General features: G+C 41.2%; 1 protein-coding gene across 2 annotated transcripts; it reads right to left on the minus strand.

Moving 5' to 3' along the window:
• Window positions 1-1,548: 1,548 nt before the first annotated feature.
• On the minus strand, window positions 1,549-16,881 carry htra4 (HtrA serine peptidase 4). 2 transcript variants are annotated; one of them, XM_046346902.1, is made up of 10 exons: window positions 16,077-16,881; window positions 9,160-9,268; window positions 8,712-8,916; window positions 7,288-7,377; window positions 7,029-7,133; window positions 6,695-6,727; window positions 4,782-4,896; window positions 4,530-4,587; window positions 4,148-4,243; window positions 1,549-2,271 (listed from the first exon to the last, which is right to left on the minus strand). In XM_046346902.1, exons 1-10 carry the CDS (start codon window positions 16,495-16,497, stop codon window positions 2,106-2,108), a joined length of 1,398 nt encoding a protein of 465 aa, XP_046202858.1. In that variant the 5' UTR covers window positions 16,498-16,881; the 3' UTR covers window positions 1,549-2,105. The 2 variants fall into 2 exon arrangements, with proteins under 2 accessions (XP_046202858.1, XP_046202859.1); XM_046346903.1 differs by having other exon boundaries at window positions 9,160-9,259; window positions 16,077-16,879.
• Between the last annotated feature and the right edge of the window lie 7,404 nt (window positions 16,882-24,285).

Raw genomic sequence — 24,285 nt, forward strand, 5'->3', positions numbered from 1 at the left:
GTGGAGCCATGGGTGGGCCTCCAAGGCTCACTTGGCAGCCAGGCCCGGCCTCAAAAGGGCTTTGTTACAGACGGAAATACTCCTCAGCACCCCCCCCCAGGCGATCCCGCAGGTGAAGAGGCCGGATGTCGAGGTCCTGGGCTGGCATGGTTACATGTGGTTGTTAGGCCGGTTGGACGTACTGCCAAATTCTCTAAAACGACGTTGGAGGCAGCTTATGGTAGAGAAATTAACATAATTCTCTGGCAACAGCTCTGGTGGACATTCCTGCAGTCAGCATGCCAATTGCACACTCCTTCAACTTGAGACATCTGTGGCATTGTGTTGTGTGACAACTGCACATTTTAGTGGCCTTTTGTCCCCAGCACTAGGTGCACCTGTGCAATGATCATGCTGTTTATACAGCTTCTTGATATGTTACACCTGTCAGGTGGATGGATCATCTTGGAAAAGGAGATGTAAACAGGGATGTAAACAGATTTTTGCACAAAATTTGAGAGAAATAATGTTTTTGTACTAATGAAAGTTTTCTGGGATTTTTAAAATTTCAGTTCATGAAACATGGGACCAACACTTTTTACATGTTGTGTTTATATTTTTGCACTACCTTATTGTCTTTTAAGTGATAGGCTACTTGAGCAAAATTCTATTCTAATTCTATGCCTTCTATAAATATGGACTGAAAGCTGAAATTGATACATTTTATGGAATATTATGTCTTCCAAAATATGACATTTTGGGAAAAAGGTTGGCAAAAATTCATCTTCCTAGGTGTAATGTGAGAGAATGCAGACTGTGTTTGCCATCCCTGCACATCAAGTGTTTGTGGTTCAATAAAATTTTTTTGATTAAGTATTTGAATCCTGTTCTGAATCTTATGATTTGTTCAAAATGAACAATGTATGAGATGGGTCCTTTTTGTTCTGTGCATGCATCCATCCATGCTCTTCACGATTCATTGTGTGTCTGTACACCTGATGACCTAGGCTTGTTCAAAGCACAGAGATATTTTTACTGTAACATACAGTAAAGGAAACGCCAACATATAGTGTCTTAATAGGGCATTGAGGCAGAACAGCTTCAGTGCACCTAGGCATAGATTTTACAAGCGTCTGGAACTCTTATCGGAGGGATGCGACGACATTCTTACATGAGAATTGACATAACTTGGTGTTTTGTTGATGGAAAATGCTGTCTCAGGCGCTGTTCCAGAATCTCCCATAAGCATTCAATTGTGTTGAGATCTGGTGACTGAGACGGCCATGGCATATGGTTTATATCGTTTTCATGCTCATCAAGCCATTTCAGTGGCCACTCGTGCCCTGTAGATGGGGGCCTTTGCCATCATTTGGGGTCAAAGCCATGGTAGCCAAAATAATGGCCTGCCCATCATTTTTATACATGATATGTTAATTGCTTAGTTAACTACGGAACCACACCTGTGTGGAAGCACAGGCTTTCAATATACTTTGTATCCCTCATTTACTCAAGTGTTTCCATTATTATGACAGTTACATGTACTTAGAGGAAGGGAAAACCAGGTTTTAGAGCCAAGCACTATAAAGACTTTATTAAGTGTCCACAAATGTCATATTCGCCACTTCCAGAGGTAACACATTGTACATATAATGACTTTACAAAAACACAAACCATGTCTCTTAGAACTGCCTATACAGACTGGAGCTGAATGTCTCCTAAGTACATTGGATTCTATAGTTCTGGCAGAGAAATGGGTGCGGCACAGTTCATAAGGGACTCCCATCACCACAATGTTGCATATTGTAACTACGTATATTGCTATGGGAGTACGTCAGTGCTAACACGTGCATGTATGGCATGAACCACATTCACTTGTGACACACAGGCACCATAAACAACCGACGTACAATGCATTTGGCACAACCGTTGTGATACAACAGAGTAAAAAAAAAAAAATCTATATACAAAAATAACACAATCGGCATGGAAACATGGCACAATGGTTGTGTAAACATTTTGGTGCAGACAAACTTGGATCACAGTTGTATCACAACCGTTGTGTCAAAGCCTCCGTGTGTGTACGGGGGGGGGGGGGGCACAATGAGTGGAGCGAGGCAGGCAGCCACTCAGTCGATTTCCTCAGGGACAACGTTAATCATGACGTCTTCGTTAGCTCGCCGCACTACCACGGACAGCGGACTGCCTGACTGGACAGCGTCACTCACCTCGTCTGTGGTCTGGATGGGTTGACCGTTGATGCTGATTATAACATCATGGTTAATCATGCCAGCACTGCATGGGGAACATGCATTAGAAAACAATTAACACTACACACACCTAGCCTGCTCCCAGATCTGTTTGTGCTCTTGACCACTCCGTTGATTGCCGTCAAGCCAATGTTGGGCGTGACACGGACTTGGCATGATGGCACAAATACTGCCACTCAGGCTCACGCACCCTCGCTGTTATACGAAAATCAACCTTTCTCTGACTTCTCATCTTATACCCTAAAGGAACAAGCATTGACCTTTAGACTAAGTTGCAGATGCTGTGTCTTGATCTGAGAGGGAGAGATGCCGGTGGATTCAAATCCAACAGAAAATAGGCCTATCAGTATCATTCACTATAGTTTTGTAGTGTTTGCCAGGCTGGTTTATTATTGGACCTAACATCTATTAGCCATTTTGATTGGCATTCACATTCAGAAGCATTTGTTTGAGAGGGCTGCTGCATGCATGTTTGTGTTCCATAGCTGTGGGGGCTACTTCCTGCTATTACCTGCAACGACAACATAGCACACAGAGCTATTGATGCAGATTTGAGCTCCTGACTGTTCTAGCTTTTTATGCATGGGGTAAGAGGGGATGTGGTTGAAAGTAATAGGGCTCTGTTCAAAAGTAGTGCACTATGAAGGGTATAGGGTACCATTTGGAGCATGGCCAGGAAGAGGACGTAATCAGAAGCCTGCCTGTGGGTGACTGCTGGCTGCAGTGTAGTAGAGATCTGGACCAGAGTCTAGTCTAATAGCCTTGATAACCACAGGCCTGTCATTCCGTTCCTTTGAAAATATCCTGATGCCTCCAAACCCCTTTGTGCACAGCACTGTCTGCTAAACCATTTGACCAAGACCTAATGGGTAAACAGACAAGTATCCTACTGCGCAGCACAAATCCTACAGACTTGTTTCAGGTTGTGTCCAAAACCTTTTAATATTGAGTACTGCTACTGTATCCTTCTTATATCCCATTAAAACTGCTTTGGTATTATGAATTTAATAACGTTCCTATTCAAAAAGCGCAATGTAACAGGTAATTGTCAGATTTAGGTCTATACCACTCAAATACACAAAACTATCATCTGTGAATAACATAGTAATGGCGGTATTGTCCCATTATCAGGCCTTCTGTGGGTGTTCCCACCATATGCCAATAATGAGAAGAAGTCTAAACTTGACTCGGAGTGTGTCCTAAAATAGCCGCTTGTCCCCTGTCTGGCATCGGCACACGTTTCAGCAAATAAGGCAGGGTCTAAATGAATTGTTTATGAGTGAACTTCAGTGAGTACCATAAAGATTGTGCAAAATAAGATAAAGGAGAGCAATATCATTGCCATGGGGCGGCAGGGTAGCCTAGTGGTTAGAACGTTGGACTAGTAACCGGAAGGCTGCAAGTTCAAATCCCCGAGCTGACAAGGTACAAAACCCACTGTTCTTAGGCCGTCATTGAAAATAAGAATTTGTTCATTAACTGACTTGCCTAGTTAAATAAAGGTTAAAAGATGGATGAGACAGCAGTCGGGTTTGACATGGTCGGCTTAAATACGGGGGATATGAGGTGTGCGTGAGAGAATGGTGCTAAAGCACAAAATCGGGGGTGTGTGATTGGCAGCCTAGTCTTTACAAGTCTGATCTGCGATGGATTTGTTATTCTAATGTTAATACTGGTCACAATAAGAAAAAGCTTTTAAGCAAAAGCTGTGTGCGTTCAGGAAATAGATCCCCGTCTCTAATATGCACCGGTTGTGTTAAGTGATTAGAAGCAAATGTCTGGGATATTAATTTAAGTTTTACGGTAGTGCACTACTTTTGACCAGGACCCATAGGACTCTGATAAAAAGTAGTGCACTTTATAAGGATAGGGTGCAATTTGGGATGCACACTCAGTCTTACCTGGAGGCAGCTGTTCCTGGGATCACTTCATAAATGTACACTCCTGAGCTCACATCTGGGAAGCTGCTCTCCCGCTCCCTCAGATCTCGGATCAAACTGGGAGGAGGAAACGGAGGATATTACACACAGTATGGCAAGACTTGGAAATGGCCACACACAAGATTTTAGCCAGCAAAATTTTGAGAAAGGCAACAATTTGACCGTAGCCTTAATATAGATTGTGGCTTAATCGGGATCAGCATTTATGGTGCATAGTAAACCTGCCAGTAATAATGGCAAAGGCCTGCATCCCCAATGGCACCCTATTCCCTATATAGTACACTACTTTTGACCTGGCCCTGGAAAAGTGATCCCTTTTGACCAAAAGCAGATCTTTACTCACTGAGTTGAGAGTTGAAGCATCCGGACACCCATGTATTTCTTTTTTGGCAGTGTCTTTCCTGATAACAATGCAGTAAAATAAGAACGGTTATAGAATACCAAATGATTGTATAGAAATGTGCCAAATAAGAATTTGATCTTAACTGACTTGACTAGTCAAATAGAAATCATCCGCAATCTGAACAAGAAAAACTGTCATGTAAATCATGGGGTATATTAGTGAAATCGGTAGTGAAGAATTAGTCATACCTACCCTTGATTTGTCTGTCGTAGGAATCCGCAAGGAATTGCCGTATTCTGTCAGCAGGAATTGCAAAGGATATTCCTGCTGTGACCTTCAGAGTATTTATGCCAATGACATCCCCATCCTGGAAACAAGTCAAATTGAACATAACAAATGATGAATATAAACAGAACTGTAGCATTAAAATATGACAATATGCATTTGATATACAGTACCAGTCAAAAGTTTGGACACACCTACTCATTCAAGGGTTTTTCTTTATTTTGACTATTTTCTACATTGTAGAATAATAGTAAAGGAATCAAAACTATGAAATAACACATATGGAATCATGTAGTAACCAAAAGCTTTAAACAAATCAAAATATATGTTATATTTGAGATTCTTCCAAGTAGCCACCCTTTGCCTTGATGACAGCTTTGCACACTCTTGGCATTATGTCAACCAGTCACCTGGAATGCATTTCAATGCCTTGTTAAAAGTTCATTTGGGGATTTTTTTCCTTAATGCGTTTGTGCTAATCAGTTGTGTTGTGACAAGGTAGAAGTGGTATACAGAAGATAGCCCTATTTTGTAAAATACCAAGTCCATATTACATCTCCATGTGTGGTTCCCACCGTGAAGCATGGAGGAGGAGGTGTGATGGTGTGGGCGTGCTTTGCTGGAGACACTGTCAATGGTTTATTTAGAATATAAGGGCACATTTATCCTTAACCAGCATGGCTACCACAGTATTCTGCAGCAATACTCCATCCTATCTGGTTTGCACTTAGTGGGACTATCGTTTCTTTTTTACACACCTCCAGGCTGTGTAAGGGCTATTTGACCAAGGAGAGTGATGGAGTGCTGCATCAGATGACCTGATCTCCACAATCACTACCGACCTCAATCCAACTGAGATGGTTTGGGATGAGTTGAGCCACAGAGTGAAGGAAAATCAGCCAACAAGAGCTCAGCATATGTGGGAACTCCTTCAAGACGTTGGAAAAGCATTCCTCATGAAGCTGGTTGAGAGAATGTCAAGAGTGTGCAAAGCTGTCATCAAGGCAAAGGCTGGCTACTTTGAAGAATCTGAAATCTAAAACCTATTTTGATTTGTTTAAAACCTATTTCAGATTCCATATGTGTTATTAATAGTTTTGATGTCTTCACTATTATTCTACCATGTAGAAAATAGTAAAAATAACGAAAAACCCTTAAATGAGTAGGTGTGTCCAAACTTTCGACTGGTACTGTACATCCATGGAATATGTACTTTCATTAAAGAAAGTTCCTTTGAACATGTCAGTCAACATTGTGTAATGTTCTGTTCATTCCTGTGGTTCCAAGACTGTTCTGTTGTTTCCATGTGTGATGCTAAGCATGGTAATTCTCACTGAGTGAAGGAACAGAATGAGATGTGTATCCTTTTGGTGTATTTGAAAGTAAAGCAATCTTTTTTTACAACATAAAGCTTGAGGCCACTGCTTTGATATATCCTATGTAATTGTGGATGCGTGCACAATTATGTTTTATGTAATTGCACTGCACCAGTGCAATGTTGTGCAAAAGCCTTCTGTTATACACCACAAGGACTGAGATGGAAAAAAAATGATATAGCGGGTGAAGAAAGGCTTCGTCAAGGGCGACTCTAGGAGAATTCTTCTGCTTTCAGATCAATAGGCAGACATAAGTCATCACTATTACAGGAGTCTGCAGATAAAGAATGTTTCCCGTGGCGGATTTTAAAACAACAGATGTCACAGTAAAACAGAATGGGGACCTTGAGCAGTAAGCCACATATAGAAAACAGAATAATGACCTTGCAAATCTTTCCAAATGTAAAAAAAAAAGAAAGATACATAGCCTGCCTGCATTTCAAATGTGCTGATTTACATATTACAATCCTCTCAAATACAATATCAAGTAGTAAATCCCCTTACCAAGTTAACAAGTGGTCCCCCTGAGTTGCCATACTATAAAAGAACAGAGCAATAAACAAAAGGTAATGACAATTGTATTGCAATGCAATGTTTCATCCAAAACAGAGACAAGAAGAGAAGATGGACACATACAGTATGTAATGATATGTAAAGTGATGCACATGCAGTAAAAAACATTCTCAAAATACTGCTGCTTCACGTTTGCATCCTAAATGGCACCCTATTCCCTATATGGTGAACTACTTTTGAACATGCAGGGCCTATAGGGCTCTGGTCAAAAGTAGTGCACTAAACAGGGAATAGGGTGCCATTTGAGTCACAGTCTATGACTCACGTTGATGATGGCGTCCGTCTGGATGTACTCCATGTCAGAGTCTTTGAGTCCCAGCTCCAGGCCATTCCTATGGGCCGTGCTGATAATGCCTGTGGTGACCGTGTTCTGCAGGGGGAAGAAAATTCAAACAAAGCTTCAAAACTAATATCCAAGTGAGCGCTGGCCTTTTTCATGTTTGTTGTGATCTATTTGTGGTTCCAATCATCCTTTCATGTGTTTACGCAAGAGGATAACAGTTGAGCATGTTCCCTCCCTTTACCTGCAGGGAGAAGGGACTGCCCACTGCCACCACAAACTCCCCCGGCCGAAGGTCAGACGAGTGGCCCAGCAGAAGCACCGGCAGTGGACTCTACAGAACAAGGCAAACATAGAGATCATATAAATCACAGATCCACTGTTTCATGTTGCTGGGATATCAATGTTCATTCTAGTGTTCTATTTAATTATGTGAAGAAAGTGAGTTAGCATCGCTACTGCTTTCCTAGTACTGTCCTGGGACCCAGATATGTTTGGGCTTTTCTTTAAGCTGTGTCCGAGCCAGAACGGCCCATAGAGCAGGAACCTGTTTCTGAAGCTTGAGGCAGTTTGATGTAAAGTACACCCCCTGAACAGGACACTAGTTAGCTTTTCTGGGACAGTAGTATTGATGGTGCTTCTGGAGTATGCTGTGTCAATAAGGCGTGGGTTTGAATCCCAGGTCTGCCATTGTAGAGATGGACTGTGTTGTAAATGCAACTGTGGGCTTACTGACTGACACATTGCTAGCCCTGTTCATTGAGTCATCAGAGCTGCTTCCTGATACTGTATATGCAGTAAGGGAAGACAAATCACCCCCCCCCGCCCCCAAAAGGGAGAGAGGCTTTCCAACTGCTCTGTTATACATTGTCCCTATCAACAGAAGACCCTATGGCACTGAATCATCAGTAAAGCCAACAAGGCACTCTCACTCTAACCTTCACGCCCAGCCTAAGCGTGTATCCGCATGCCTTTTCTTGTCGTGGGTTGAAGTATTTGTATTGCTGGAATCTGACGATTACAGTTTATTTCCATTGCCAGCCCCTCTAGGGCCTAAGGCCTTGTTCCATCACAGCAACCCTTTGCAGGCAACTTTTGGGGTCTGTTGCAGCCAATGACGCTTACTGTCTACCATCACAACTCATTCTACCTAATCCCTTTCTACTGCGTTTGTAGTCTCCACGGAAGTTTCTAGTCTTCTGAAGTATATTGTGTAGTGGTGAGCTGAGTCAAAATGATCAGTTGTATTGCCTGTATGGTTTGGCCCTGGCCTAGATTGGGTTTTAGTGGACTGTGCTTTGGCCAGGGATCCCATAATGCCACACAAAGTAGCTGTTTACCCATGCTCCTGTCGTTGCGGTGACAAATGTTTTAGTAACAGCACCACTTGCGAATACTGGAAGAAAAAAAGGGCTGAAGCTGTGAATTTGTAAGACCAGAAAAATAGCCCCTAGAGGAAACTTGGCGACAAATTGACCATGTCAAGGAGTGCAATCCAATTTTGGTCAGGCGAAAGGCCCTCGGTCGCCTTTTTAATGTTAGTCACTGATGACAACCCAGTCGGCCAGTGGAAAACACCAAGCAACATTTTGTTTAAGGACCTGTGGAATGAGAGAAGGCCCTTGGAACAGCCTCATTTTAGGGAGGAGGAAAAGGAAGAGCACTCACATCCGACTCAATTTTGATGAGTGCAATGTCTAGCTTTGTGTCCACGTCCTTGACGGAGGCATCGAATTTGACACCGTTCTTCATCTCCACTTTGATTCTCTGCTTGTTGGTGAGAACGTGGGCGTTGGTGACAATCCAGCCGTCCTCTGACACGATGAACCCCGAACCACTAGAGACGGGGACTTCCTGGTTTGAAAATGCCAACCTGAGTGAAAAGACACAACCAATCAGGTTGCTTTTATCGTCATACCAAAATATAATGGAATCAGTTCCAATGAAGGGTTTGCCAAAAACACCTAGTCAACAAAATACAGAGCTTGAAAATGAAGTATTGGTCACAACTCTGTTTGACGCCTATTTCAATATGTTGCTGCAGAAAGCATTGGGAGAGAGGCACATTACTGACAGACAGATTAAAGGGCTCCAATACTGTACTTGCGGCTTCTACCTCTTGAAAAGCTCTAGGTGCACCACAGCAGGGGCTATCTTATCCACCACATCAGCAATGAAGTTGAATTTGAAGCGGATACTTCCTGGGTCCAGGGAACCTGAGGGGACAAAAGACAGAAATACAGAAAGGAAGGTTTATTCATGTGAAACAAAGTTCATGCATATATTGGAGGTAGGTTTCATATGTTGTTCATGAGCTGTAAACATTTTTATATTTATTGGGATACTAGTATATGAATTTTTAAAAATATAAAAAGCATAACATCTGTCAGACCTTTTACAGCAGTTAAATAATAGTGGGAGGGCAAAGTGGTAGGATTTAAGCCCTCTCTGAGCCTGATATGGGTATGCAAATTCTGAGCTTTGGGTTTGGTGCATGGTCTCCTTATGAACACAATGACAAATACAGTGATGCAAAAAAGTATTTAGTCAGCCACCAATTGTACAAGTTCTCCCACTTAAAAAGATGAGAGAGGCCTGTAATTTTCATCATAGGTACACTTCAACTATGACAGACAAAACGAAAGAAAAAAACCCAGAAAATCACATTGTATGATTTTTAAAGAATTTATTTGCAAATTATGGTGGAAAATAAGTATTTGGTCATCTACAAACAAGCAAGATATATGGCTCTCACAGACCTGTAACTTCTTCTTTAAGAGGCTCCTCTGTCCTCCACTCGTTACCTGTATTAATGGCACCTGTTTGAACTTGTTATCAGTATAAAATACACCTGTCCACAACCTCAAACAGTCACACATGTATGATACAGGGAAGCACTTAAGGCAAGTAGTAGCATATCTCTGCATTTTTAAATGTTTTCATTACAGTTGAAGGAACTTAGATCAGTAGGGAATTGCCCACAGGACCTGCGGGTCCTGACAGAGATCATTGCAGCACAGTCTGCATTTTTCATGCTGTGGTTGGGAGCAGTCGTTCCGACAGACAATTTTGGGATGAAAATATTTAAGTTGTCCCGCAGATTATTTGGAAACAGAGACATTGTATTAAAATCACATCTTTGTTGCATTATTCACACACACTGCGAATTCGCTGCTTCAAGTTCAAGTCTCCTAATTGGGTGTGTGAGATCAATTGTGCCTAGTACAGTTGAAGTCCCTCTCACCCCCCCCTTTAAGATTTAGATGCACTATTGTAAAGTGACTGTTCCACTGGATGTCATAAGGTGAATGCACCAATTTGTAAGTCGCTCTGGATAAGAGCGTCTGCTAAATGACTTAAATGTAAATGTAAATGTAAGTCAGAAGTTAATATATCTTCACATGACCTCAGTATATACAGTATATACCCGTTCTGAAAGGCCCCAGAGTCTGCAACACCACTAAGCAAGGGACACCACCAAGCAAGTAGCACCATGAAGACCAATGAGCTCTCCAAACAGGTCAGAGACAAAGTTGTGGAGAATTACAGATCAGGGTTGGGTTATAAAAAAATATCAAAAACCTTGAACATCCCATGGAGCACCATTAAATCCATTATTAGAAAATGGAAAGAATATGTCACCACAACAAACCTGCCAAGAAAGGGCTGCCCAACAAAACTCACAGACCAGGTAAGGAGGGCATTAATCAGAGAGGCATCAAAGAGACAAAAGATAACCCAGAAGGAAAGCTCCACAGCGGAGATGGGATTATCTGTCCATAGGACCACTTTAAGACGTACATTCCACAGAGCTGGGCTTTATGGAAGAGTTGCCAGAAAAAAAGCAATTGCTTAAAGAAAAAAATAAGCAAACACATTTGGTGTTCGCCAAAAGGCATGTGGGAGAATCCGCAAACATTGGGAAGAAGGTACTCTGGTCAGATGAGACTAAAATGGAGCTTTTTGTCCATCAAGGAAAACACTATGTCTGGCGCAAACTTAACACCTCTCATCACCCCGAGAACATTATCCCCGCAGTGAAGCATGGTGGTGGCAGCATCGTGCTGTGGGGGTGTTTTTCATCGGCAAGGACTTGGAAACTGGTCAGAATTGAAGGAATGATGGATGGAGCTAAATACAGGGTAATTTTGAGGGAAACCTGTTTCAGTCTTGCAGAGATTTGAGACTGGGACGGAGACAATGACCCTAAGCATACTACTAAAGCAACACTCATGGTTTATTGGGAATCATTTAAATGTTTTGTAATGGCCTAGTCAAAGCCCAGACCTCAATCCAATTGAGAATTTGTGGTATGACTTAAAGATTGATGTACACCAGCGGAACCCATCCAACTTGAAGGAGCAGGAGCAGTTTTGCCTTGAAGAATGGGCAAAAATCCCAGTGGCTAGATGTGCCAAGCTTATAGAGACATACCCCAAGAGACTTGCAGCTGTAATTGCTGCAAAAGGAGGCTCTACAAAGTATTGACTTTGGGGCGGGGTTGAATAGTTATGCATGCTCAAGTTTTCAGTATATTTGTCTTATTTCTTGTTTGTTTCACAAGAAAAAATATTTTGCATCTTCATAGTGGTAGGCATGTTGTGTAAATCAAATAATACAACCCCCCCCCCAAATATATATCTTAATTCCAGGTTGTAAGGCATCAAAATAGGAAAAATACCAAGGGGGGTGAATACTTTCGCAAGCCACTGTATCTTATATGCAAAACGTGCCGACAGAATTTGATCTCCCTTTGCTGCTGACGGCTATTTTTTCTATTTGTATTATACATTTTTTTAGATTGATCAGGCGTTGCTGCAGCACCCTTACTTTCCGCAGCTATGCTAGAGACCCCTTGAGCCTTCGGCTCCTATTCTGCTACCTGTTTGCTTGGATAGCTTGTCAGGTTGGTTTCCAGGGACCAAATTGATATCAGCAAGCTTGTGCCTGCTGAGCTCATGGCCTTGTTTGCCCACAAGGCAAATCAAGGTCTGAATACAGCGAACACTCGGCCTGTAAGCCCACCTGATTGGCTGGCAGGAGGTGGAGCACCTTTATAGGCCACCTAGCTCTCCTCTTCTACTTAAAGGTTATTTATGACTCTCTTACTTCAGGCGAACTTGAAATCTTTGCCCCCCCCCCCCAAAAAAACTATTCCCCTGCAGTATCTCCTCTTCCCATTTATAGGGCATTTCTTCTCATGTAGGCTACGGCACGTTGCTCTCACACACACGTTTGTCACATGTACTTTCCCTAAAGCTCCTGTGCACCACACCTTATCCTTAATGCATTCAGACACACGGTTTTGAGATTGATATTTGCATAGCAGCACAATGAACTAATCTCTGCGGAAACTTCTTTGAATGCAAATTTCAGCATGGCAAACAAAGGTACCCCTTTTGCCAAGACATATCCTTGGCAGGACACCGAATATTTTTTCTTATAAGCTACTAGTGCACTCTTTAAAATCTATGCCATTTTTACAAACATTCAAATGTTTAACACTTTCTACATAAGATGATTATCAGAACTGGGTGCATTCTCCTTGTGCTGTCAGAAGCATGGGCCCTTTGGGAGACTGAGGTTGTGTCCAACATGGTGCCCTATTCCCTATACAGTGAGTATACCAAACATTAGGAACACCTTACTAATATTGAGTTGCATCCTCCAGAACAGCCTCAATTCGTCGGGGCATGGTGTTTAAAGCGTTCCACAAGGATGCTGGCCCATGTTAACTCCAATGCTTCCCATAGTTATGTCAAGTTGGCTGGATGTCTTTTGGGTGGTGGTAAATTCTTGATACACGCTGGAAACTGTTGAGCGTTTGTCAAACCGGTGTGCCTGGCACCTAGCACCATACCCCGTTCAAAGGCACTTAAATATTTTGTCCTGCCGATTCACCCACTGAATGGCACACATACACAATCCATGTCTCAATTGTCTCAAGGCTTAAAAATCCTTCTTTAACCTGTCCCCTCCCTTTCATCTACACTGATTGAAGTGGATTTAACAAGTGACATCAATAAGGGATCATAGCTTTCACCTGTATAGTCTATGTCATGTGGAGTATAGTGCATTACTTTTGACCATTTGGGACGCAGCCTGAGCGATTGACTTGAGGGAGGCCATGGGTTGCACTGCATCTGTTCATGGATACTGTCCCTAGGCTCCACTGCCAAACTCTGATGGATGGTCAGAGCTTGGAATGCCTTGAACAATATAAAAATACTGGGTGCACTGCACACATCACAAATTTAGTATTTCAGATAACATGCACTTTGAATGGATTTCTCTGGATATTACTTGGAAAAGATTCAGCTTGTTTACTTTCTCATTTTGAGATATAATTCTATTTAAAATGGTGATTCAATGAATTAACTATACCAGAATAACTTTGGTGAACGTGCCTTCCATCACTGTGTTGTGTCAGTAGTGATGGGGAAGAAATAAAATCTATATTATCAAAAATCAATCGTATTTGACTATTGCAATATTATTTTTTTGCACTAATTGGCTGTACCTGCACCAAAACTCCAGTAATTTTATTTCATAGCTTGTACTCCATCTTTTTAAACATGGGAGACAATTTGTTTTCAACACTTATTTCTATGACTGATCAAAACTAGTTTTCTCCAGGCTCACTGTTGTCCCTCTGCAGCAGACATGGTGAGCAATATGTTTGGAACATCGAATTTGCAATAATAGCACATTATCCATACATAAAGAATCGTGAGAATCGCAATACATACTGTATCGGCACTTAAGTATCGTGATAAAACCATATCGCAAGGCCCCAGACCTATATTTCTAGCCATATTAGACTGTTATACTCCTGTATGTTAGGCTACGAATCAACTAGAACCTCTGTAACAAACCCACCGAGACATAAAGCATAAATAACACACCGCCTACAGATTTTATACAATGAGCAAAGAAAAAGCTGTCAACACATTCAGCGTGGCTACTTATTCAGGCTGCTGTTATTACTAAGAAATGCAAGAGAGAGGTGATGAAACAATGTGCTAACACCTTTCTTGCCTGTAGTGTACATCTGAGGCGGTATGTATCAAGATTCTTAGAGTAGGAATGTTGATCAAGGATCAGGTCCCCCGTCAATGTCATTTTTATGAATTGTGATCTAAAAGGCAAGACTGATCCTAGATCTGCACTCTCATCACTACTCGGACACACTTTATTAATACAGGCTCTGTAACTCAGTAAAGTGTTGAATGTTGCTGCAAAGGTAGTCGACACAGCTCTGTTTTGTACACAACTTTGGCTCCCATGTGGAGGAATCCTGTCATGCAGTGAAATCTGAAGTACTTTTCTCTCTACGATTGCTCTCTTAACCCCTCCACATGCTCCAAGCCTTTTATAGGCTGCTTCTCATTCAGGTGATTACTCAGTCCAATCACCTCATTCTTGTGCCAGTCCGTTAAACATTATGTGACACCCTCCAAAGCACACAGTAATTGGAAGCCATGTGGTTTGCACACCTGCTTTTCTTAGAAACCAGGAGGGGATCTAATGCATGATGAATTTCTTATTTTCTCCATACACATTCTACTGTGTGTATTGCAACAATAAGTAACCACTTGCTATAAGTAATAGGCCTAGATTGTGTTGCAATGGACACATTTCCATTTAGGCAAAACAACAGTTTTGTCAATAATAATGAAACCATTACCATGTCTAACACTTTCTGGCTGGCACAACATGGAACAGCAGACTGTAAACTGGCATTTGTTATCATCTCAGATCCATCAAGATATCAACAGCTTGATCATGGAGCAAGTACGGAGGCCCAATACCAGATCATTCACTCCTGCTCTCTTTGACTACTATGACTGTGTACAATTCACCATCTCAAACCGTGCTAGAAAGTAATAGCCTACATCCTGAATGCTTCCGTATTCCCTATATTGTTCCCATAGGGCTCTGGTCAAAAGTAGTGCACTATATAGGGAATAAGGTGCCATTTGGGATGGACCAACATAACATGTAGGCCTATGAAAAAAAAAATAGATTGAATATGCTCAGGATCCATGGTAGATGAGGAAAGAAAAAAACAGGGTTTGTCTGATCTAAACATCTACCCTAACGTACTTTGCATTTGCATTTTAGCGTCGAATGGCATGCTAACAGGACCAACCTTTATCAAATAAAGTTGATCTGTCGATCCTTTATTCAATGAAATAATGTTTTATTGGTGGGCTTGGTTGGAAGTAATGTTGTACTTCTGCCAAGGCTCTGGCCAGGGTGTTTTTTCTCTATTGGAGAAAACAATTTAATCAAGTTTTCCCTTACATAATTGGATCAGAGAGAGAATGAAAGGTGAAGCATTCTTCAGTCGGCTGTAAAATAAGATGATGGCTTGACCTTAGAGAGAAGCAGCAGTTTAGCCTTCCTACTTAATAGGTTCATTACAATCCCTACATGCAGCCTGGTTTACACATTGCAGTAGAGCACAAATACCCATGTTGGGTCAACTTGACAAGTGGTTAGGACTGTACAATCCAGTTATTCAACAATTAGGACTGTATAATCTATTTATTCAACAATTAGGATTGTACAATCCAGTTATTCAACAATTAGGATTGTACAATCCAGTTATTCAACAATTAGGATTGTACAATCCAGTTATTCAACAATTAGGATTGTACAATCCAGTTATTCAACAATTAGGATTGTACAATCCAGTTATTCAACAATTAGGATTGTACAATCCAGTTATTCAACAATTAGGTTTGTACAATCCAGTTATTCAACAATTAGGATTGTACAATCCAGTTATTCAACAATTAGGATTGTACAATCCAGTTATTCAACAATTAGGATTGTACAATCCAGTTATTCAACAATTAGGATTGTACAATCCAGTTATTCAACGAAGAAAATGCATAGAGAAAATACATAAACACAAACTAGTGTCTTGATAACAATAGGCTACTTTGCATGGTTGACTGGAGATTAATAAATGTAGGCTATGAAACTTTTCTTCCTTTGGCCCTCAACCACCACTAGGATACTCACCCGAATCACAGTGGCCTTTCTGAATCAAGATGACCGGGGGATTTATACTGAGTTCTGCTCTTTTGTTCTCGGCTCTCAAACGGCACATACTGGGGTAAGTCCTTCCATCACTTCCGCACACCGGCTCGGCAAGGGTGCAAACGCATGAACCGCGAACTCTGCGCTTTCCCGCTGGATATTCGCATGTCATCCCCTCGCCACAAAGGCCAATACCGCGCTCCCCGCAAATGTCACCTTCTCCAGACGCGCATACTGTGCAGCATCCGCAGCTGTCCTTCACTACACCGTAGTAACACCGTGATTCAGGTGCGACAGGACAGCGGGAGCCATCACAGACTTCCGGACACGGAGTTTGTCTCTTGCGAAGTAACCGCGCATGAACCACAGAGGCGAAGACAATGCAAACCACAAATTTGATCATGTTCCAAAAAAAGCTGATAACTCTTGTAAATTCAATTCGTAACCAACAATGAACAAGTTCAAGTCCTCCTGCCCGTTTTGCCTATACCTGTCTATATCACCTCCTATTTTTTAAGTCTAAATTATGCCTTATTTGAAAAGAAAATGCACGTGCAAAATGTGCATTCAGAATCCACCGCTTCTGCTTGGTCTAGTTTGCAGTTTAGTCTAAGTCTAAATGTCTTGTAACTGTTTCCAGTAGCAGCAGTCTGATTTTGAGCTCCACTCTTGCTTAGTCCTTTAAGTCCCCCAAGTGAACTCTCCGGAATGCAGCTGTGTGACTTTATGTAGAGGATTTGAAGAGACCCACAAGGAAGGAGCACCCTTTCAGTTTTCAGTACAGCTGTCTCCTGTGTGAATGATCAACAACACTCACATCACTGTAACTCACTTGATGACATATGACAGCATAAACCTACTTTTTTTGTGATCATTTTGAGGATTTATAAATTACAATTTCAGTGGGTTGGTTAAACATGTCTGCATAATATCTGCCTGGTCTATTTAGTATAGTGTATGTTACTTGATGTTAGGTTACATTACATTGATTAGATGTAACATAGTAAATACGGAACACTCAAATTACACTGAACAAAAATATAAAAACGCAACATGCAACAATTTCAAAGATTTTACTGAGTTACAGTCAAATGAAATAAATTCATTAGGCCCTAATCTATGGATTTCACATGACTGGGAATAGAGATATGCATCTGTTGGTTACAGATACCTTAAAAAAGAAAGTAGGGATGTGGATAAGAAAACCAGTCAATATCTGGTGTGACCACAAACCCATTTGCCTTATGCAGCGAATAGAGTTTATCAGGCTGTTGATCGTGGTCGGTGGAATGTTGTTCCACTCCTCTTCAATGGCTGTGCGAAGTTGCTGGTTATTGGTTGAAACTGGAACACGCTGTCGTACACGTCGATCCAGAGCATCCCACACATGCTCAATTGGCTACATGTCTGGTTAGTAAGCAGGCCTTCCAGGAATTGTGTACAGATCCTTGCAATATGGGACCGTGCATTATCATGCTTAAACATTAGTAAATGGTGGCGGACGAATGGCACGACAAATGGGCCTCAGGATCTCATGGTAGCTCTATGCATTCATATTGCCATCAATAAAATGCAACTGTGTTCGGTGTCTGTAGTAAAAGCCTGCCCATACCATAACCCCACCGCCACAATGGGTTCACAACGTTGACATCAGCAAACCGTTCGCCAGTTGACAGTTGAAATCGGGATTCATCCATGAATAGCACACCTCTTCAACATGCCACTGGCCATCAAAGGTAAGCATTTGCCCACTGAAGTCGGTTATGACGCCAAACTGCAGTCAGGTCAAGACCCTGGTGAGGACAACGAGCACGCAGATGAGAAATTCTTATGTTGTGCAAACCCACAGTTTCATCAACTGTCCAGGTGACTGGTCTCAGATGATCCCCCAGGTGAAGAAGCCAGATGTTGATTTCCTGGGTTGGTGTGGTTACACGTGGTCTGCGGTTGTGAGGCCGGTTGGATGTACAGCCAAATTCTCTAAAACGACTTTGGAGGCAGTTTAAGGTAAATAGATTAACATTCAATTCTATGGCAACAGCTCTGGTGGACATTCCTGCAGTCAGGAATCTCTTGAGACATCTGTGGCAGTGGGTTGTGTGACAAAACTGCACATTTTAGTGTGGCCTTTTATTGTCCCCAGCACAAGGTGCACCTGTGTAATGATCTTGCTGTTTAATCAGCTTCTTGATATGTCACACCTGTCAGGTGGATGGATTATTTTGGGAAAATGCTCACTGACAGGGATGTAAACAAATTTAGTAGGTTATATATAACGCAAACGTCTAGTAACCCAAAGGTTTTATGTTCGAATCTCAACACGGACAAGTTTAGCATTTTATCTAACTAGCAACTTTGCAACTACTTAGCATGTTAGCTAACCCTAACCCTTTAACCTAACTTCTAAACTTAACCATAATCCCTAACCTAACGTAGCGTATCATACTAAAGCAATCAAACGTAATATGTCATACTAAACAGATCAAATGCGATCTATTTAACAAGTGACATCAATAAGGCATCATGGCCTTCACCTGGTCCATCAAGGTCATTGAAAGAGCAGGTGTTCTTAATGTTTTGTACTGTCAGTGTATGACCGCTATTACATTGGTAGGCCAATATTATGCAAACTAACAAAGTAACATATACTAAATGGAGTGGCACGATTTTAGTAAAATATAAAATGTTTTGCTCTGGGACCAGGTTCCAGCATTGGCCTGCATTTCAGATTAAGTTTGATTGATCAAGTCAAGATATTAGCTCCATATTATCTGGACTTTAAAAAGGCAAACACATACAAAAAGTACAAATAAAGTAAAGTAACAATGTTGGGAACTTTATATAAGTGATCTAATTCTTTCCCACATAAAGCTCTCCCTTTACCACTAATGGCTTATTCATCTACCAAATGTCACCACCCGAAACAATACAATCCATCACACACATCCACATTCTTGTTATGAGCAAGGACTATGTATTTAAAGGGATACTTTAGGATTTTGGCAATGAGGCCCTTTAGCATGCTAACAGATACCCATAGACTTCCAGTCATTGCGCTAACGCCAGTTAGTGTTGGCTCACAAAACTACCTCTAACTTCCTTCACATTGGACACAGAGACATACAAATGGTATCAAAGAGTTGATCTGACATGTATAAAGGGCCAAAATCATTGCCAAAATCCCGAAGTATCCCTTTAACCTAGCCTGAAATACCTGCAGTGTCATTTAGTACAAGGCTGGGTTTTTATCTAGTTGGCAGCTGCTAATATAAAGATGGATGTGGGAAGTGTCCTTCCTGTGTAGGCCTAGGAGGAGACCCTATACTCTGCATTTAAAAGAGCCAGTCCTAGGTTTGATGCAATGGAGTGAAACCCACCTGGTGTATTCCAAGCATGTAATTCTTGGAGCAGATACAAAGCAATGCTTTTTGGAGAGAACAGCTCAGTGTATAGGCTGTTTTAGTTGTCACTGAGAAAAGTTTTTTGTTGTTGTGGTAATTTGATTGACATTATAAGCTTACATTTACAAAGGAAATGTGTAATGGCGACAGGAATGCTCAAGTTCAATCATCGCTCTTCCCCGCACCTAAATTGTAGGCCCTAATATGTCAACCTTTCTACTGGGTTTAACGTATGTAGGCCTAGGCTACAATTGCAAAATGATCTCCATTGTTAGCAAGTTATACTGGTATCTTTTAGCTCCAGTGAAATTATTTTCTTTCCGTTTGTGCATTCATTTGAAGTGATACATGCATTCGTCTCGCTTGCTGCTTCTCAGAGCGCCACTCGTGGCACATCCACGTTCTACTAAGGATGCCTACGGACATCTGCATGTAGGCTACACTGGCGCAAGTTCGACAAGCAAGCACCTCTTTTACCCACTGGTTCTGTTATTTTGTCCTTCTTAATTTAATTTAACGAGATCTCTCGTTTTGGGAATGTAACTGTGAATATTATGTGATGTTATGATAGACCTCTATCATAACATCAGGGGGACGGACCCTGATTCATTTCCCCATAGTCTTTGACCAACGAGCCATGGCTAACTAATTTCAGTTTTTTAGGAGTACAAGCTGGTGAGCTCTATTCTGGCTAAGGGGGAAATAAAGAAAACAAAACAATATTTTTGGTCAATGTCGCTCATGATCACTTTTTGAAGTGAATTGAGTCCCCTTTTGTCTATACATATATGAAAAAGGTGTTTACTCTCTTTAGTGTCTTTTGACACTATATAAACGAGTCATCCCGCAGTGTTTGTGATTATACCCTGATGAAGACAGCTTGGCTGTCGAAACGTTGGTATTACATTTTTGCATCTGAGCTCCAAGAATGCGCGGCTCTCTTTTATTTTCAAATTACTCTCTTTAAGTGACAATTGTTTTATCACACAACTATTTACTTCAAAATTCTGAAAAATAAATGACAGTATAATCAAATGATGGTAAATGAGCTTTTTATTACTAATGTAGATCGTATTTTGGGAAAAAAGCTGCACCTTATATACAGTGCCTTGCGAAAGTATTCGGCCCCCTTGAACTTTGATCTTTTGCCACATTTCAGGCTTCAAACATAAAGATATAAAACTGTATTTTTTTGTGAAGAATCAACAACAAGTGGGACACAATCATGAAGTGGAACGACATTTATTGGATATTTCAAACTTTTTTAACAAATCAAAAACTGAAAAATTGGGCGTGCAAAATTATTCAGCCCCTTTACTTTCAGTGCAGCAAACTCTCTCCAGAAGTTCAGTGAGGATCTCTGAATGATCCAATGTTGACCTAAATGACTAATGATGATAAATACAATCCACCTGTGTGTAATCAAGTCTCAGTATAAATGCACCTGCACTGTGATAGTCTCAGAGGTCCGTTAAAAGCGCAGAGAGCATCATGAAGAACAAGGAACACACCAGGCAGGTCCGAGATACTGTTGTGAAGAAGTTTAAAGCCGGATTTGGATACAAAAAGATTTCCCAAGCTTTAAACATCCCAAGGAGCACTGTGCAAGCGATAATATTGAAATGGAAGGAGTATCAGACCACTGCAAATCTACTAAGACCTGGCCGTCTGTCTAAACTTTCAGCTCATACAAGGAGAAGACTGATCAGAGATGCAGCCAAGAGGCCCATGATCACTCTGGATGAACTGCAGAGATCTACAGCTGAGGTGGGAGACTCTGTCCATAGGACAACAATCAGTCATATATTGCACAAATATGGCCTTTATGGAAGAGTGGCAAGAAGAAAGCCATTTCTTAAAGATATCCATAAAAAGTGTCGTTTAAAGTTTGCCACAAGCCACCTGGGAGACACACCAAACATGTGGAAGAAGGTGCTCTGGTCAGATGAAACCAAAGTTGAACTTTTTGGCAACAATGCAAAACGTTATGTTTGGCGTAAAATCAACACAGCTCATCACCCTGAACACACCATCCCCACTGTCAAACATGGTGGTGGCAGCATCATGGTTTGGGCCTGCTTTTCTTCAGCAGGGACAGGGAAGATGGTTAAAATTGACGGGAAGATGGATGGAGCCAAATACAGGACCATTCTGGAAGAAAACCTGATGGAGTCTGCAAAAGACCTGAGACTGGGACGGAGATTTGTCTTCCAACAAGACAATGATCCAAAACATAAAGCAAAATCTACAATGGAATGGTTCAAAAATAAACATATCTAGGTGTTAGAATGGCCAAGTCAAAGTCCTGACCTGAATCCAATCGAGAATCTGTGGAAAGAACTGAAAACTGCTGTTCACAAATGCTCTCCATCCAACCTCACTGAGCTCGAGCTGTTTTGCAAGGAGGAATGGGAAAACATTTCAGTCTCTCGATGTGCAAAACTGATAGAGACATACCCCAAGCGACTTACAGTTTTAATCGCAGCAAAAGGTGACGCTACAAAGTATTAACTTTAAGGGGGCTGAATAATTTTGCGCGCCCAATTTTTCAGTTTTTGATTTGTTAAGAGTTTAAAATATCCAATAAATGTCGTTCCACTTCATGATTGTGTCCCACTTGTTGTTGATTCTTCACAAAAAAATACAGTTTGATATCTTTATGTTTGAAGCCTGAAATGTGGCAAAAGGTCGCAAAGTTCAAGGTGACCGAATACTTTCGCAAGGCACTGTATAAGCAAATATATATTTAGCTAATTAATTGTATTTTTGCTAACACAACAGTCTGTTTTTGTAAAGAAAAAAATTAATGTTTATTAATGTCTATGATAGGAAACAAGTTGATATTTGCTATTGCATTTTCCAATAAATTCTTCTTGGGGTCAAAACTTTTAATATTTCATTACTTTACAGCCTTAGTCTAAAATGGATTGACAAAGCTATAACAGGTTTTGACATTTTTGCAAATGTATAAAATAAAAAAATGGAAATATCCCATTTATGCGCCTTGGAGCAGGTGTTCATCAAGGATCTCTCTGCGCCGTTCATCTTTCCTTTAATCCTGACTAGTCTCCCAGTCCCTACCGCTGAAAAACATCCCCACAGCATGATGCTGCCACCACCATGCTTCACTGTAGGGATGGTGCCAGGTTTTCCCCAGATGTGACGCTTGGAATTAAAGCCAAAGAGTTCAATCTTGGCTTCATCAGACCAGATAATCTTGTTTCTCATGGTCTGGGAGTCCCTTCGGTGCCTTTTGGCAAACTCCAAATGGGCTGTTATGTTCCTTTTACTGACAGTATGGCTTCCATCTGTCCACACTACCATAAAGGCCTGATTGGTGGAGTGCTGCAGAAATGGTTGCCCTTCTGGAAGGTTCTCACATCTCCACAGAGGAACTCTGGAGCTCTGTCAGAGTGACCATTGGGTTCTTGGTCAAGGGGTCTAAATACTTTACGAATGCACTGTAGAACCCCAAAAAACCCTTTCTTCTATGAGTGTACAGTATATGGTCACCATGTGGAAATGCAAGACAAAACCTCTACTCATCCATACGCCAAATTGTAAGAAGGAAAACTGATGTTTCTATGTTGAAATAAGCATCACTCATTTTGTCAAAATGTTACATTATCTGCCATTGCACACATGGAATTTAGTTTGGGGAAAAATGCATTCTGATTGGCTGGGCCTGGCCAGTCATGTGAAATCCATAGAATAGGGCCTAATTAATTTATTTCTATTGACTGATTTCCTGAATATGAATATGAACTGTAACTCAGTAAACATTTTGAAATTCTTGCAGGTTGTGTTTATATTTTTATTCAGTATATATACCCACCTTGAGGGTTCTATCCCTACCCGAGAGTGTAATGGGGATTTTAGAAAACAGCTAGAAAAAGATAACCCAGTCACATCAAACTCTGAAATGACTGCTAACATTCCCTTTTCATTTCTTTAAGCTGTTTTGCGTTGACATTTATATCCATATGAATGATCCTGCTGCATGATTTCATAGTTGGCAGGGGGAAGATTGAATTCCTATTTTGCAAGATTGGTGCTGAGGTCTGAGTGGCAAACAGCTAGGTTCATACAAACCTGTGCTGTTGCAATCTAAATGCTAGCTAGAAGCAAGAGGATATAATGTGTTTAAAGTGGAACTGACAGTGTTTAGCAACATGAAATCTTATTCAAATCTTTTCATATTCTTTCAAGGAAGAATTACACTATTTTTTTCTTTTTTCTGACAAGCAAGCACTTAGATATGGTCATTTTCACAAATTCTTAGAAGGTTCGGGGAATGATGCAAGTAAGGCATTTGTGAAAATTCTACAGAAATATAGTGGGAAAGCAGCTGTGCATTTGGACAATTAATAGACACTGCAGCAATTAAAAGCTAATAAAAACATCTGATTCGTCCTGGATGGAGTCTAAGCAGACCCGTGCGCCATAGCCAATTAGAGCTACAGCAGGTCTTTATGCAAATAGCCATTTGGCACAGGGGCCTGCTATCCTTCACTTTGAACTGGACTGTGTGTTTACAGGCAGTAGCAACAGCACGACTTTAGATCATTAGAATCACAATATACATGGAACCATTTCGGTTCAGTGAAGAAGATCCTCTAGGGTTCTGATCGGAAGCAAGCGATGGAGCCCTTTTGGTTCTACAAGGACCCTTTTTTTCTAATAGTGTAGGTATGATTATGCAACAGCATAATTATAGGTAGGCGTGTGTGTGTGTGAGAGAGAGAGATATGAGGGCCCAGACAGAGCTGAACTGAGGTGAATTTGGCTTC

This window comes from Oncorhynchus gorbuscha, linkage group LG04, assembly GCF_021184085.1.
Source record: "Oncorhynchus gorbuscha isolate QuinsamMale2020 ecotype Even-year linkage group LG04, OgorEven_v1.0, whole genome shotgun sequence".
Taxonomy (NCBI): Eukaryota; Metazoa; Chordata; class Actinopteri; order Salmoniformes; family Salmonidae; genus Oncorhynchus; species Oncorhynchus gorbuscha.